Source organism: Rhinolophus ferrumequinum, chromosome 11, assembly GCF_004115265.2.
Source record: "Rhinolophus ferrumequinum isolate MPI-CBG mRhiFer1 chromosome 11, mRhiFer1_v1.p, whole genome shotgun sequence".
NCBI lineage: Eukaryota > Metazoa > Chordata > Mammalia > Chiroptera > Rhinolophidae > Rhinolophus > Rhinolophus ferrumequinum.
In genome coordinates, this window is record NC_046294.1 from 11,415,940 (window position 1) to 11,433,053 (window position 17,114).

The window sequence follows — 17,114 nt, forward strand, 5'->3', positions numbered from 1 at the left end:
CCATCATCCTTAACTGCCACCAGCATTAACAGTGGCTGTGACACAGAGGAAGACAACAGCTATTTTGGCAGCAAATGAACTGTGGGCACCATTCATTTTGGGGTGGAGTAAACCAAATGATTTCTTTACTATCAGAGACTCGAGTCAAAAGAAGACTTAATGTGATAATGAGAATAGAGGAAACCAAAGACAGAAGCATTACCTGAGATCAAGGAAAAAAATAGTTAAGGTCTCAGTCTCAAGAATTATCCTACCTGAAAGTCTGATTTCTTCCATCCTTCTTTTTCCAGTGGTTTCCGCAGTTCCTTATATCCCCAGATTGTCTGTAACACAAGTGCTGCTGCTCGAACTTCTTTTTCTGAGCGGTTCCTTTTGAGGAAAGTAACACCATATGGAATTTGGATGTACGACCAGGGAAGAAGCTGAGAACCTGTTCTCTCTAGTATAATGTAACTTCAGAATATAAATGCCAAAATGGGCAAGATCAAGTGGTCACCAACTCCTGTATTCTATCCCAAACAGTGACACACAAAACTGTTTGATGGAAAAGTCTACTATCAATTTACGGATCAACATTAAGACAGAAAATAGGGCAATACCTCTTCAAACTTTACATGTAATTAAGGGAAAATAACCTTAGAAGCAAACGGGAAACGCTCCTTCCGAGCAACTCCCCTCTCAGACTTCAATTCTTCCAGTTGTAATTTTAAGTGTTAAGCTCACCCTGATTTGTTGATCAACACCAGCTTCTCGATACCCTGTGTCTCTCGAAGCTTTTTGGCAGCCTCCAAGTTCTCAGCAATAACCTCGTTGATGGTGTTCAAAATAGAGACCACAGTGTCCTCAGAGAAATTCTGAGAGGAGCTCTGCTGCCCTCCTGGCAGATTCTTTACCAAGTTAGGGATAGCATGTTTACCTGCAGCAGGAAGACAGAAGGGACGTGCCGGGAGAACAAGCTGAGTCAGGCCACGCGGCGCCTAACACTATCCTTACCTGCCTTGATCACATAAAGTATAGGAACTGTCCCCAGGAATCCACTTCATTCTCCTACAGGGTTATCATATCAAAGAGCAAAGGACCTGGAATAGCCATGAATTTATTGTCCTTCCTTTTCCTTTTTTTATTCTTTCCTTTTTCAGTCACACAGAAACAATGTGAATACTTTATATCAAATATGCTACACAGTCCTTTCAAATAGTTCAATGAAAACAGTATATTTAATATTATAATAGTTCAAAAGTACAATCATTATAAATTTAAAAAACTGGGCTCTGCCACATACAAGCTATATTATTAGGTTGGTGCAAAAGTAATTGCAGTTTAAAAGGTTAAAAATAATTGCAAACACCACAGTTACTTTTGCACCAACCTAGTAATTCTGAGCAAATTACTTAACTTACCTGCCCTTGAGTTTCCTTGCCCTATAAAAAAATGGACCTTTGTAAAGTGGTGCCGATTAAATGAGAACCTACAGAAGTGCTTAACAAGGCCTACTAACAAAGTAAGTGTTTAAAAAACAACAGCTATTATTATTCTATTTTTGAAGAGTCATCACCTCTTGTCTTTCCAAGAACCATTAAACTACAGTTCCCCCTTGAACAATATGAATTGAACTGTGTGGGTCCACTTACACATGGATCTTTTTCAATAAATACTGTATTTTCTATTCCTTATGATTTTCTTAATCACATTTTCTTTGCTCTAGCTTACTTTATTGTGAAAATATATAATACATATAACATACAAAATATGTGTTAATCAACTCTTTGTTATCACTAAGGCTTCCGTTCTAAAATAGGCTATTACTAGTTAAGTTTTGGGGGAGTCAAAAGTTATATGTGGATTTGACTGGGGGGGTGGGTCAGAGCTCCTAACCCTCTTGTTGTTCAAGGTCAACTATATAACCCTCTCCAACCCTTGAATTCACAAACTGTGGAGGGCTAGGATTCTTCCTCTCAATCACTTGAATAAATAAACAATTTAGCACCTGCTGGATTAAAGACGCTGTACTAGATGCTGAGGGAATGAACATCCATCTCCTTACCAATTAATTCTTTGTTGCGAGCATCCACAGCCAGGTTTCTCAGTGCCCCGGATGCAGCTTTCACCACCCTCTCGTGTTCGTTGGTCAGGAGGTCAGCGATGGCAGAAAGAGCCTTCTCTTGACGCAGGGCAGAGCGGATGTATCGACCATACTAGAAGCAGCACATGGAGGTGAAACAGATTACAAATGGCGCAACACAGTTAGCCAAGTCTCCCATCTCCAAATCCATCTTCTAAAAGGTACTCACCGTCCAGCGCCCAGCACACAAGTTCTGGATAGCTCCAGCTGAGGCTTCTAGAATGGCAGGAGTCTTGCTCTCCTTGAGGAGCGAGATGTATATCCGAACCACCTCTGGCTGAAATAAAAGCTCGTAGCCTGCACAAGAAAGCAGAGGATGCTCAGCAGTACCTACAAACCAGGCTGTGGCTGGTGGAAGTCCAGGAAGTACTCTGTATTGATGGGTTTAGGCTCCCGAAACTCTCCCACCCACCCAATAGCAAACTTAGAGGCTTGATTCCATGCCTTAAGAAGAATTAATCCACAGTAAGAACAGAAAGGATATGAACTCATCATATGCAGCTCCTCTCTCCCACACTTTACTTTGGCCTGGCTGGGCACTCAGAGCATAGGCACTCAGAGGGTTCATTTGCTCATTGATACCACTCAGGGTTAAAAATTTCTCTTCTCAAACTAATGATTTCTAACTTAACTGAAGCATTCTGCCCACCTTTTCTGTGACTAAGTAAAACGGCCTAACCTAGATTTAACAACATCTATAACTTCTATATCCATGGAGAGCTGGGAATTTTGGACTCACTTTATTGATGAATATAAAGAACCTAACTGTGATAAAGAGGCTTCTTATAACAGGTAGGCGAAAGTTTAAGTCCCAAGAACTGTAGTGGCTACTTAGGTGCCTAAGCTGCTAGTCTAGACTACCATCAGAACCTTATCCTACCCTCAAGCACTGTGAAGAGCTGCTGTAACAAGCAGTCTTTTGTAAGTTGCTGCTATAATATTATAGTTTCCCAATATTTTCACCATCACTTCAAACCCATAAATTGGAGAGAAGAGTGAACATATTGCACAGTATACTGTTAAACTACCAAATACTTCTCTGTGGACTGTGTTTATGACACCTTTGGAGACTGAAAAGAAAAAGATAACTTACCTCGAGCGGGACTAGTTCTTTTCGGGAAATCCACTGTGTCGTTTGCTGGATCTTCTGTGGGTTTTTTCCCTTTAGAAATTAAAAAAGGTGGGGAGGGTAAAAGTTTAAGAAAGGAGAGTCCACCCTGGTACATTTTTTTATTCTTCAGTCAAAATCTTTGGATCAGGGATGCATCAAGTGGGTAAATGGGGGGAACATGTGGGCCCCCAGCTTGTCCCAGCAGGGGGCTGCGCTGAAATGATCACAGAAAACAGGCAGCAGATTGGTAAGATGAGGCTAACCACTGTTGTTGAGATTGTCCTGAGTTCAGATAACTGGGAGTGTGCTGCCCAGAAGTAGCATGCCATGATCCATTAGCTCAGAAAAAGCTAAACTTGTTTCAGTGGTCTTCCTCAACTGAATTTTCTTACATGCATCCACAGGGAAGGGTAAGGCAAGGAAACATTAGGGAAGCTAAAACCAAAACATGCAAATTAGAAATAGATAAGCGCCTTAAAAGATTCCACTCACCTCTGGAGAACCACTCATCTTCCAGTGCGTCACCCAAGGTGGAAAGCAGAGAGAAATTAAGGAAGAAAAATGCAGGAGAGAGATGTCAATGGGATCATGGGCAGATAAGCAGGAAAGCAGAGAGGAAAAGAAAAACACAGGAAACACAAAGGAGGAATGGGGGCAAAGCCCCAGATTAGTTGAGTTCTCGTCCTTTACTGTCCCCATCACTGATGACACCACCGACACCACCACCAACACCACCACCACCACCACCACCACCAACGCCACCACCTCGAATGAAGCACACAACACAGGGAAAGCAGCAGAAGAGCAAAAAGACATCCTCGACTAGGCAGACACCTGTACTGCTTGGCAGGTATTCTACACCTGAGTGTTCCTTTCTTGGTCCTACATTAAAGAGCAAGGGACAAGGAACTAAGACTCACCTTTGCCCTTCTTGGCCCCGAAGCAACTTGCAGCATGTGGCCCAGTGCTGTTGGCAACACTGGGAGGCGCCTCTTGGTAACGCTCTGCCTGTGGAATCTCCCGATGAACTTGATATGACAGGTTCCGAAGGAGGCAAACACAGTTCTCCACAAGCTTGGAACATAAAAGAAAAGGCTCAATGGAGAAGGGGATGCCCACAGTGGTGTTCCAGCAAGTATAGGTTTCCATGATTCAGACACTAAAATATCAATCCTCAAAAGCATAGCCCAACCCATCATCTCTCCCACGGCCTCTGAGGCCCAAACTCCTCAAAATCCTTGTAGCCAGGCTAAGGAAGGGTTTCTGCCTCCCCATTTGGTGTATGACACTAAACTTAGGGCCTTTTTCCTAAATTTTTCACTTTTTCCTTCTTAGAAAAATGTACAACCTTGGAAGTCCAGCTAAAGAGCTTTAACGTGTATCAGTGAAGGAAATTCTAAAGAAAATAGTTTTCCTCTAAGGTGAATACCCACTTTAGGGAGTAGGGGCTGGTATAGGTATCTAATGTTATTTAGAAGCCTGAGGCGATAGGTCTGCACTCCAGGTACCTCATGATTGTTATGAATGGAATTCACTCAGCCATTAACTTACCTTGCTATCTGAATCCTTCTGCCCAATCTCAGCCTGAACAATGAAAATGAGGGCATCCACTAAACCATCACATTCCCGAAGTTTCCGGCGAGCTTCACTCCTCTCTGAGCTGACATTCCTACGGGGAAAGGGAGCGGCATCAAGATGACTCGAACCCAGAAATCCTCCCTTAAGCTCCCTCAACATCTACAAGCCTCACTACCTTTTTTATTCACTGTAACAAACAGTGAATACCCATTATAAAGAAGGCACTGCTATGAAAGTTGAGTAAGACAGTCCCTGCTTTCAGGACATTTAGAACCAGGACAGGGGTTGGGAGGGTATAAATAAAGTACACCAACCACAATAATTTAAGACGGAAAAGATGCTTCCTGTATAGAAGTACAAATGAAGAATGAGGCACAGCGCATAGGAGGATAACCCCAAGAGAGAAAGAATATACTGCAGCAATTATTATAGGATATAAAAGAAATCAGGAAAATCTTCATGAAACAAAGGCACCTGAGTTTAGGAGAGAAGAACATTACAGACAGAAAGAACAGACCTTCCTCTCCCACCCCCTACCCTTCTAGCCCTCTGTACTCTTTTTGTTGCACTGATTGCAGCCTGACCTGCAATGCAGATAACTGAGGGCAGGGACACAGCCCAGGACGAGAGAAGGGCCTTGCATGTGGTAGTTATTGAACAAATGTTTACCAAATTAAATGAACCAAGTCAAAGAGGCACGGAAGCAGGGAAGCTATCTGGGGAACAGCAGGCAAACCGACATAGCGGGCATGTGTGGATCACAAGGAAGAAATGACAACAACGGCAGAAAGACAGATTGGAGTCACAGTAAACAATATAGACAGGAAAGGAGGCTGACTGACAGGCTAAAGAATTTTTTTAAGAGATTTAAGTTAGTCCTCAAAATTTCAACCTCCATACTCTCAAAGCCCTTATGCTACCTGAGGCAGCCGGCTGTATTGGTGAGCACTGACTCCCACTCAATGTGGCGTGGTTTGCAATCTTCATTAGGTTCCCGCTCCCAACCAGAATGAGGAATGATCACTTCATCTGTCAAGGCGTGCAGTGCATGGTCCACGATCTCCATTTTGATTGAGTCATGGGATGAGAGATTCCACAGGGTTCCTGGCAGAGACAACTCCGTCAGATAGCCCTCCAGCACCCAAGCTAGTACGTTTGAAGAATGCCAAAGAGAAGCCCCGATTTCAACACTTCTCCATCTTCCCCAATGACCAAATACCTTGTAATGAATGATATTCAAGCTTTTGTCCGTGACCCATGGTAAGAAATATATTTTACATTATGGCTCAATACAAACATACATATCATGAAACAGTTTCATAAAACAACACTTATCATAAGAAATGCTCTCTGAGCGATCTACACCAGTTTCTCAACATCTGCACCACTGACTTTTTGGGCCAGAGAATTCTTTGTTGTGGGGAGCTGTCTTGCCCATTGTTAGATGTTTAGCAGCATCTCTGGCCTTTACTCATTAGATGCCAGCAGCACTTCCCCACCCCAAGTTGTGACAGCCAAAAATGTCTCCAGGGTACAAGATTGCCAATCATTATTACTGCATGTATGTATGTATGTATGTATGTATGTATGTATGTATGTATGTATTTTTCTTCCTTTCTTTTCTATTTGAATACTGATTGTGACCCACAAAATTGTGTTCAATACATACTAATGGATCACAACCCACAATTTGAAAAACCATTCTTCTAAAGCAAGGACCACAAGTTCAAATGTCTACACGTGCCAGGTAGGTGAGTCAGGATAGCCGATAATTTAAAGAAATTGCAAGAATATGGATAAATGGCAATTGACACTCAGCTTCAATGTTTGGGTGACAATTTTCTATATGGCAGTAGTCCGAGATAACAGAATGTGTTGGGGATTGCTGCAAACTGGAGAACACATGTCTCAATCAGCTCAAACCAACTACTGTCAGGTAGCAAAACAGATCCATTGTTACCAGTTCTTGCACATTTTTAATAGAAGCCAAGAATCTAGGAATTTTAAGTGAAATCGCTGGAATTTTAAACATTAGCAACCAATTCGTCAAAATTTTGAAAACCTTGTGTGATCCAAACACTCTATGAGATGGCTCTGACCCAAAGGCCACGAGTTCACAACCTTTAATCAAAAGTGAAAGGACTGGAAATCCGTGTAGGTCTCAGCATCTCTAGAGGTTAACAGCGACCCTGACCTAACAGTTTCCCGCAGGCCTAGAACTCACCAGTAATGACTTCCGTGAGGTCCATATCCCGAGCCTTCCGGAGCAATCGCACAAGGGCCGGAACACCATCACAGTTTTTTATGGCGATCTTGTTATCCTGGTCCCGTCCAAAAGAGATATTCTTGAGCGCTCCACAGGCTCCAAGGTGCACTTCCTTTTTGGGGTGGTCTAACAATCCCACCAGTACTGGTATGCCCTTGAGCTTCCGAACGTCAGTCTTCACCTTGTCATTACGATAGCACAAATGTTGCAGATATGCAGCTGCATTGGACTTGACGGCATCCAAGCGGAAGCCCAGCATGGCTATGACCTCCGGCAGCTCTGGTTGTCTCCAATTGGGAGGCGGGGGCCCTCCTTTGCGCAGGCTATCCAGGCTTGCTAAACTTCCCCGTTCGTGCTGGGCCAAAGGAGCCCAGTAGTACTGGTCCGATGGCACCTCCTCACCAATCATGTCTTCATAGCTCCTGCAGTGTTAGAAGAACCAAAAGGAAAGGGGAACACATCGAGCTGTCACGTCTGGTTTCATGGAAAGCTCCCATCACCCCCTCATCTTTAAGGTAGGAGTAACCCCAGTTCTACTATACTCAATCTTATCTGTCCTTTGCATAAATGATACACTGATTGGTTTTTCTTAATGGGGTAAGGTAATTATTTTTAAAGCATCTGTAAACTACACGTTTTGTTTGTTGTTTTTCCTTGTGAAGTTTACTAGCTTGGAGGACAGTAACAAGCATTCACAGATGTTGATCACAAAAAAGGAACCAAATCCTGCTTAGTAGTGAATGATACCTACCTGACAGCTGTTAACTTCTCTGGATACAGATTGAAATAAACCTTCTGGTAGCAGTTAACCAAAGCAACTGGCTGAACACCACAGAAGGCAGCAATGTCTGAGAACAGTTCTTACAAACCCTTAGCTAAACAGGATATACGGCATTTACACACAGGAAACAGCCGGTGGGATAAGACCCTTACACACACTTCATATTTAAGCCTCTCTTTACCATATTTTGGAAATTATAAAATAAGAGGTGATGGAGCAAACACAGTACAGGACTTCTTGCTACATCATATGAGGACCTGGCTTAAGTATTGATGAGGTATAAATTTGAACATTTTCATTTCATCCCAAGGTCATCTCTGCTACTCAACAAATGTATTGACAGAACCTTCAGTTCTGTCAAAATAGAGACTACTGAACACTCACATTTGGGATATGCAGTCACTAAGAGAAGGAACAGAAACAAAGCAATCGAAGGTAAAGAGGTCATTATCCCTATTTCAGTACTACCCACAACCACTAGAGGGTGAGTCTGTCACACTATTATTTATTCATAACCACCAGGAAGGAAGAGACCCATTATCTGTAAGCTCATCTCACTCTGTGGCTCCCACAGGAGACAGGAGAATCTATTGTGTGGAACTCTCCAAATAAGCCTGTTGTTTGCTCCACAAAACCACTCCCACTGTCACCAAACCCGCAAGGTTAGCCTAAGCAGAGGGTCTGGCCTGCCTCACAGCGGTCAACATCAATCCCTCAACAGTGATTCAGATGGACTAAGCATTTATGAAAAATCACTAGTTTTTAATATCACTGAAATAAAATGAACAGGTTACACAGCTAAATTTTGAGTAGGTTACTAAATAGTAGGTAAGTGGGCCGGCCTGAGCAGTTGGAGCTCCATGCTCCTAACTCCGAAGGCTGCGGGTTCGATTCCCACATGGGCCAGTGTACTCTCAACCACAAGGTTGCCAGTTCGATTCCTCGAGTCCCGCGAGGGATGGTGGGCAGCACCCCCTGCAACTAAGATTGAACAGGCACCTTGAGCTGAGCTGCCGCTGAGCTTCCAGATGGCTCAGTTGGTTGGAGCGCGGGCTCTCAACCACAACGTTAGCGATTCGACTCCCGCAGGGGATGGTGGGTTGCGCCCCCTGCAACTAGCAACGGCAACTGGACCTGGAAGCTGAGCTGCGCCCTCCACAACTAAGACTGAAAGGACAACAACTTGACTTGGAAAAAAATCCTGGAAGTACACACTGTTCCCCAATAAAGTCCTGTTCCCCTTCCCCAATAAAAATCTTAAAAAAAAAATAGTAGGTAAGTAAGATTCCATTTTCGTAGGGGATAAAGTCACAGTATGTTTACATGAATAGGAAAAAGAACTCAAAAGAAACGCACCCAAGTGTTAACAGTAGTTCTTTATCAATGGATGGTATGCTTTTCTGCATTTTTCTACTCTGGGAGTGAACATGTTTTACTTTTATTATTTTAATATAAGCAATTACGATAACCAAGATTGTAGTCACTCAAGAAATATTTCCTTTTTTTGCAAGCAGTGGATCATGACATTCTTTCCTTTGTTTTACAAATTAACAAAGCAGAGACCAGAAAGATTAAACGACTTGCTCCAGGCTACAGAGCTAGTGGCAAAGGCACAACTAGAACTAAGGTCTTCTGGTTCAATGCCTTTCCCACTCATCCTTCTGCCTTGCTGTTTTCATTTGACCTTGTATTACTCTCCTAGGCCAGGAACAGGAAGCTGCAAATATTTTTGCTAGTCAAGCAGGTTTCCAAGAACCAGGCCCCAAATCCTCTCCATGTCAAGTGCCACATCTAGGGACAGCAGAGAATGAGCTGGCCACCCACACCCACCTAGGTCTAATCACTCTACTAATGAGGAAGTCAGAAAAAGCAGACTTCAGTAAGCAGAAGAAGCCAACACCCTGGGCAGATTCCTTAGGCGATAGCTGCTATCTACCACTGCTCCAATTGTACCAGCTGAGGTACAGTGCTCTACCCTCCCCTCCACCCGACCCCCACCCAAGAATAAAAGGTGAGTCACATGGGAGCTGCATTAGCTGTCTGCAAGTTACCTGACAGGTGAGTGACTCAGGCTTAGACAATGGGGCCTGTACTTCTAGGCCCAGACCTGTTTACTGCTAACCAAAGCTACCTAATCGGGGAAGTCAGTACCAGTGCATTTGCTTTAGAAGGTCATGACCTCAAACAGAAATTCAGCAACAGCTGGTAGGCTATCCTTACCATCAAGACATCCATAAACCTTCTCCCTTATTTCTTATTACTTCTCTTTGATTGGAAAACCCTGTCTCTGATTTATTGTAAAGCAGGGCTGGCAGCCCATGGGCCAAACCTATTTTTGCACAGCTCCAGAACTAAGAACCGTTTTTATATTTTTACAAGATTGTAAAAATAACAACATACAACAAAAAGGATATATGACCTGCAAAGGCTAACATAGTTCTAGTTGGTCTTTTACAGAAAAGGTTTGCCAACCTCCATTCACAAGCAGCTCTCTCAAGGCAAACCATCTACCAATCAAAACACCAATCACTCCCTTTTTCACATCACCAAAGAATCCCCCAGGATGAGGAGGAAAGTCAGAATAGACAGCTGCTTAGTGATCTCTCAGCGTCAACAATGTACCACCCTCTAAGGATGCCACACTCATTTCACTTTATAATCAAATGAAAGAACCTAAGTGCAAAGGGTCAGGGCTTTTGTGAGATCAAGGTTTGTTTTTATCTTGAAATTAAAACCACCACAGGGAATGTTCTTATATGTCTATTCCAGCCCTGAAAGCCTAAAACCCTTAACTCTGTTCTTAATACCAAACCAGAAGCTGAAGAAATCCACAGGAACGAGTATTTCATTGCCCTGGGTACCAGGAAGGGGTCAGATCTTAGGCAGAAATAACTGAAACTCTTGGCATTAGAAGCAAAGGACACTTTTCAGGACAGAGACCAATAACCATCACAAGTCGTTTTCTGTAATTAGAATGTATAACTTTTATAATGAAAAAAGAGATTAAAAAGACAAGTCGCTATTTAGTAAAATCAGAAAAGGGAAGAACAAGGTGGGCTTCCACAAGGAAAGACAAAGGAGAGGGGGCCATAAGTGTCTCTGACCCTAAAAAGCACTTAGAAGAGCGAAGACCTACCCCTTTTCCCTATGTTGGAGAGGTCCTTTCTCTTCCCCTTTTCTTGCCTACCTGAGGCGTCTGCGAGGGTCAGAGGGTGTCCCCGTCCGGCGGGCAGTGCCATATTCGGACATCAGGCCATAATCCAGGTCTTCGTAGCCCATGCTCCGCTGGTCGTCCTCTAGCCCATAAGGCTCTGGATGAAAACGATGCAGATCCACGCTGCTCCCACCTACCCGAACCTGGGGCTGGGGCCCATAGACATCCTGTCTACTCGGTGCCCGGTAACCTTCCATGCTGGGCCGATACCGCTCCTCAATGCGGGTCACCCGGGACAGGCTGCCATAGTTGTCACTGCTACTTGGATAACCATCTTCATAGTGGCGGCTGTATCCGTCAGGAGGGTAGTGGAAGTTCCTGGGAAGGGTAGCAGTGCCTGCTTGCCCCACATAGGGACCCGGGCCCCCATTGCCATTTTTACGGAAGTCACGACCCAGAGTCTGAATGTAGTTGTTAGAAACTGACGTGGCATCCACAGGCAGCCCATCTGGTCCCATAGGGACTGGCTGTACTGTCCGTGTTGTCACAGTCTTCACGACTTTCTTGACCTTCGAGTAAGAAAAAAGAAAAATTAATGAAATGAATAATATAAGCTTAAATTCTAGCCTCCTCTAAGAAAAGAAACAAACTCCTATCTCCAGCTCACTTTACTTAGAAATGCCTTACAACTACCATCCACCCTTCTCTCCATCTTATAGGAAGTCCCCAAGCAGGAATATCGTCCTAGCAGTAACTATGAGGTCTGACAATTAAGTTCGCGAAACTTGTTGCAACAACGTTGCTAACCCTTTTTGTTATCAGAGGGATTATTCATTATGAATTTATATCAACTGGACAAACAAGTTAACCAAGTTTACTATTTGGAAGTGCTGAAAAGCCTGTGTGAAAAAGTTAGACGACCTGAGCTTTTTCGCCAACAATTCATGACTCTTGCATCATACTATGCACCAGCTCACACAGCACTGTCTGTGAGGGAGTTTTTAGCCAGTAAATAAATAACTGTACTGGGACACCCTCCCTACTCACCTGATCTGGCCCCCAATGACTTCTTTCTTTACCCGAAGATAAAGGAAATATTCAAAGGAAGACATTTTGATGATATTCAGGACATCAAGGGTAATATGACGACAGCTCTGATGGCCATTCCAGAAAGAGTTCCAAAATTGCTTTGAAGGGTGGACTAGGTGCTGGCGTCGGTGCATAGCTTCCCAAGGGGAGTACTTTGAAGGTGACCGTAGTGATATTCAGCAATGAGGCATGTAGCACATTTTCTAGGATGAGTTTGCAAACTTAATTGTCCGACCTTGTATGCCTACAAGGGAAGCTACTGCAGAACTAGATGTACCTTCTCTCCTCCCCATTCCATTAGATTTTCCCATATTTTTTCTATCCTTTCTGCCTGGACAAAGATCACTGTCTTTACGCTTTCACTACAGGTCAGCGGCCCTTCATCCTCCTTAAGTAAGTGCTCAAACCCTCCCCTAATAGAGTCCATAAGAAGACGTCCTCCCTCGTCCCAGGCCTTAGATACATCTTAGCTTACTGTGGTCTCCGTGCGCCGAGTGGTTCCATCATCCGAGGTCTCCACAGAGACAACAGACATGGCTCCCTCAGGGTCTTCCTCCGTGTAGGTCTCCACAATCTGCCCTGGCTCCTGCATCCTGGGGATGGTGCTATAGAGAAGGTGACTGTGATCCTACACAGAAAAGAGAAAAAGGAAAGAGTTACTATTCAGCCCTACGTATCCACAATCCATCCCAATGAGAAGCATTATCTCACGCATCTTCTATGGGCCCCAGCCGGGTGGCTGTCCCCATCTTTTGAACTTGTACAAAAAGGCAGAAGATATAATAATTTCCCAGTTCTAACCAGTATGACCTGAGCTAACTAGCCACATCAGCACCCACGTGACAGACAGCAGGTTGAACTTCCCCGTTCTGGTCATCGGTGAACACAAACTGTGTCAGCTGCAGCTACAGCTGCATCTGAGCGATTCTTCAGAAGAGTTCACCCAATAAGAACTTTTAAGATGAACCAGGAAATCCCAATAAGAGCCGTCTTCTCACTAGTTCTATGTTATTCTTCGGGTAATGCCTAAGGCTCAAGACCCGTCAGAATTTAGGGAGGCTTTTCTGCAAAGTACATCCATTCTAGAAAAGGGACACAATAATTTGGGATCAAACTCAAACACTGGATCAATGATCATTAAAATTCATTCCAATAAAACTACATATATACTTTGAAGTTCCACTCTTTTATTTTCCTAAATAAAAGAAACTAATTAACCAGTGCTTATAATGTGCCAGGCACTTTACAAGACACCAATATGCTCTATAGGCCAGGGGAGTGAGAAGATAGGAATGAAGCAACCCAGACCGTGAGCCAAAAGAATTACCTGGGGTCCGTTGAGTTTCAGATCCGGAAATTTCTGTCGCTCAAGGTCAGCATCGCCCACAAACCGGCCGTTCTGAAATACAGCCCACAAGAAGACAATTCATTCTGTGGCCTTCCTTTGCTCAATCAAACACAAATGATCTTTTTTCCAAACAGGAAAAGGGCTTTCAAGAAGATGATTGTGGCCTGGAGCCCTTCTGCCAGTACTTATAAAAGAACCACATCATTCCTTCGTCTTAGCACTTCCCGCAAAATTGGAATCAGACCTGGAACTCTGGCAGACTGGGTCTCTGGAACATAAGAATGTAAGCTCCATGAGGGCAGATGGTTTCTTTTTGGAGGGTGGGGGGTCAATGATGTTTTGTTCAATGATGTACCCCTAGTGCCTTGAACAGTACCTGACACATAACGGACACTCAAAAACTACTTGCTGAGTAAAGAGCAGAGACTCAGATAAGTTCCCCAACAGTCTTTTTGGAAAGCCATAAGAATATAAGGAAAGTTCGAACAGCTACGTCGGGGGGGTTTCCAAAAGCCTTCGTTATTATTCCACACATCGTCATGCTCTACTACCACTGGAAACTCCCATACCAGGCAGCTTTCAAAAGAAACAACAGATATGAGTCTCCCTTTCCAAATAGGAAGAAAGCAAGTACCCCAACTCCCCTCAAGCAAACAGACGTCTCAACATCTTCATCACCAATTATTAGAGCCATAGAACATATTTTAAAAATGTCACCCTTAAGTTGTTTTAAACAGCAGGAAATGCTACTGACATTATACTACATAAAAATACTTCTGACTGCTCCTCTTCAAATGGAATACAGTGAGATCCAGCCACCTTGGGAGACTCTTCCCCCACTACACTCCCATTACATAGATAGTGTAAGGCTGCAGAGAAAGGAAGTTAAACATACTTTCAGGAAGAAGGAAGGGTGTGGTTTCATTGCTGAGTAGAAGTTAAATATAAAAAGAGAAAGAGAGAGGGAAAGCATGTACTAAGTCCTGGAATTCCCCACCACCTCCAAGCCTGAGCAGTTCTGCTCTCCCCTTTTCAGTATGTCCCTCTCATCTCTAACCCTCTATTCTGCTTCCTATAAAAGTCCTAGGGACATTGCAAACACACTGCCTCCAAACTCCTGATCATCCCCCAATTGAAACTGTCCTCCCACTCAACAAGGTCCTCAGCATAAGGGACCTTCTCTGTCTTACAAAATCATTAAAATGTAATCAGTAGAAAGGGCTATTGAAGCATGAGCACTGTTCTTAGTTCCCACCGGAGCTCTCTTAAGATGCAGGCTATCAGGCAATGCCTAACACACACACACACACACACACACACACCTCAGACAGATGACCTCACAGCCAAGTCAGACTGGAGAAACCACAGGAAACACAAGATACTTCTCATTTCTAACACCACCTCTCCCAAGTCACATCAGAGTGAGCCGACCCAGAGACCACTGGCTCTGGTGCTTATATTCGGGTTAAACAGCAGCACGACGCTCCCTCTCCAGCCCTAACCAACAAAATCAACAACAACCCCTTCCTCCAACACGACTCGCACAGCACAGAAGACCACATGGAGCAGCAATACCCAAATGACGGTCACTGCCACACCTTCTGAGTACAGACTGTTCCCTGAGGGAGACTGAACTGGACTTGAGAGGACAAGGTGCCCAACTCACCCAACCACTAAGCAGGCATTTCCTTTCCTGAATTTCTGATGGCAAGGGGGGAAAAAATCAGAGAAAACAGAAGGAATCCGAGTACAGCTCCAAACTATATGACCTACCATTTACCAGAACTGCATCCCAACGCGGAAACCCCACTCCAGCAACACAGGAAGTCCAGTAGATGCTTCTAGAGGTGAGTGCGCCCAACTCAATACAGCAGCAACATTCCCTATCTCTTAATCAGCATTTATTGCCCTTGTAAAGGTTCGTCATAAAGCATGGGCTCTGGACAAGCCCATCACCGTGAGGAAAGCAGTTTCCCAAGAAGGAACATAGCCTCTCTATGACCACGACAAAGTCCTACCTGCAAGTCTGATGGATAGAGGGGTTACCTGATGCCGGCGGGTGAGGGTGCCGTTGGCCATGAGAGGGTTGGCATCTTGTGGTGAGACCCGGACGCGTTCCAGTTGCGCCGAGACGTGGCGCCGTTCCTCCTCCAGCGCCCGGGTCAGCTTCTCAAACTGGGCCTCTTGTTCCTTCACAGAGGCCAAGATGCTGGCGGTCGACTCCACCTCTGAGTCGTCCATGAAGGTAAGGGGCGGAGCCGCCGCAGGGCAGGGTAAAAAGGAAGGTGGACCACAGAGGGAGGAGGAAGGAGGGAGAAGGCCCCCCTCACTTCACACTACCGGGAGAAGGTAAGAGAGAGGAGAGAAAAGGTCACAGGTCAGAGGAGACAGATGAATGATTAATCCCAGAGCCAAAGATGCCCTCTCATGGTTTTACTGCAGTGCAGAAAGCGCGCCGCCACCAAGCCTGGGAGCCCATCACCAGTATCTGCTCAGGCAGCATCCTTTGCCCACTACCCTCTTTAACACGCAGGAAAGTGCAGTTAGATCCAAGTCTTTACACTGTTGGTAGGAAAGGGAGCCTGTGGCTAAGGGCTGTGGTCAAGACATGAGATTAAAATTATACTATTTCTCTCCTGGAAAATTTTGATGGCGTCAACTCAATGAAAGTTGCAACTCCACAGTACAAACTAGTACTCACTGTCCTGCAAGGGACAAGCCCCTTCTAGAGAAAAGGGGGCAGTACAGATCTTACTTAATCTCTCCCAAATCTGAACACTGAAATTGCTGCAGTAGTGGCAAATTATACTCAATGAATATGCTAAAATAAAATGCCAACAAGAAATGGAAGTAGTAAAAAAGTTCCCATCATCAAAGGCTGGAAACAAAACGTAAGGCCCTCACATTGAATACATTCATGAAGGGGCCTTCCTGCTTTTCAAAACCATACTACAATATTGAGGGCAAAATATGTGCCTTGGCTAATGGAGACAAGAAAGCGACAGAACCACAAAAAATTCTATGTGTAAAAGGCACCATTTTTAGTGACCTTCAGCTCTTTGCGAAATAGGAAAAGAACATTAGGCTCAAACTATGAAACTCTAGTAGTTTATATTCTAACCTCTAGACAATCAATGGCTGGAACTTCCTACATCTCTGTTATCCTGCAAAAGCTCTAAACAGACTGTATTTTTACCTCTTTACTTATTCTAACACAGGGTAAATATCAAAAGATCTAGAGGGCTTATGTGTACTATTTATACAATAAGTGAGTTAAATAGAAATAAAGAGTTCACCATACCCTATTATGTAAACTGCAAGTTGGCTAGTAAATATGGAAAGGCATTGTTGGACTTGACGGGATTTCTCTCTTACAAGTTGGCTATGGCAGACGATATGGCCAGTCCAAAGTACACCATGTTGAAAGGCAGGTTTTAGAATAAATCCTCTCCTCTATTCCCCACCCGCTCATCAACCCATCAAGAAAAAAGACAGTTAAATTTTCTTATTCTTAATAAACATATTTCCATACACACCTGTTAAGAGGTCGTAACTGATTGGTTTAACAGAGAACAACAGCCCAGTCTAGATTCAAAAAATCATGGGAGAAGCATCCCAGCCACCACAGCAAGGAGGAAGCAGGAAGGAGAGAGCTGCAGAAATAT

The 17,114-nt window shown here is 44.0% G+C and overlaps 1 protein-coding gene across 12 annotated transcripts in view; it reads right to left on the bottom strand.

Annotated features, from left to right (window-relative positions):
* CTNND1 (catenin delta 1) overlaps window positions 1-17,114 on the bottom strand; it is a 44,133-nt gene that overhangs the window by 6,431 nt on the left and 20,588 nt on the right. For 3 of the 12 annotated variants that reach the window (XM_033120915.1, XM_033120914.1, XM_033120911.1), the window contains exons 2-16: window positions 16,986-17,102; window positions 15,496-15,785; window positions 13,429-13,500; window positions 12,577-12,729; window positions 11,046-11,581; window positions 7,036-7,499; window positions 5,732-5,915; window positions 4,785-4,902; window positions 4,154-4,307; window positions 3,726-3,743; window positions 3,216-3,284; window positions 2,292-2,419; window positions 2,045-2,195; window positions 724-916; window positions 255-369 (exon numbers count right to left, since the gene is read on the bottom strand). In XM_033120915.1, the coding sequence (XP_032976806.1) occupies window positions 255-369; window positions 724-916; window positions 2,045-2,195; window positions 2,292-2,419; window positions 3,216-3,284; window positions 3,726-3,743; window positions 4,154-4,307; window positions 4,785-4,902; window positions 5,732-5,915; window positions 7,036-7,499; window positions 11,046-11,581; window positions 12,577-12,729; window positions 13,429-13,500; window positions 15,496-15,690 (2,550 nt within the window). In that variant the 5' untranslated portion in view covers window positions 15,691-15,785; window positions 16,986-17,102. Of the gene's footprint in view, window positions 1-254; window positions 370-723; window positions 917-2,044; window positions 2,196-2,291; window positions 2,420-3,215; window positions 3,285-3,725; window positions 3,744-4,153; window positions 4,308-4,784; window positions 4,903-5,731; window positions 5,916-7,035; window positions 7,500-11,045; window positions 11,582-12,576; window positions 12,730-13,428; window positions 13,501-15,222; window positions 15,290-15,495; window positions 15,786-16,985; window positions 17,103-17,114 lie in introns of those variants that run through there. The other 9 variants (XM_033120916.1, XM_033120913.1, XM_033120921.1 and 6 more) reach the window with 6 other exon arrangements.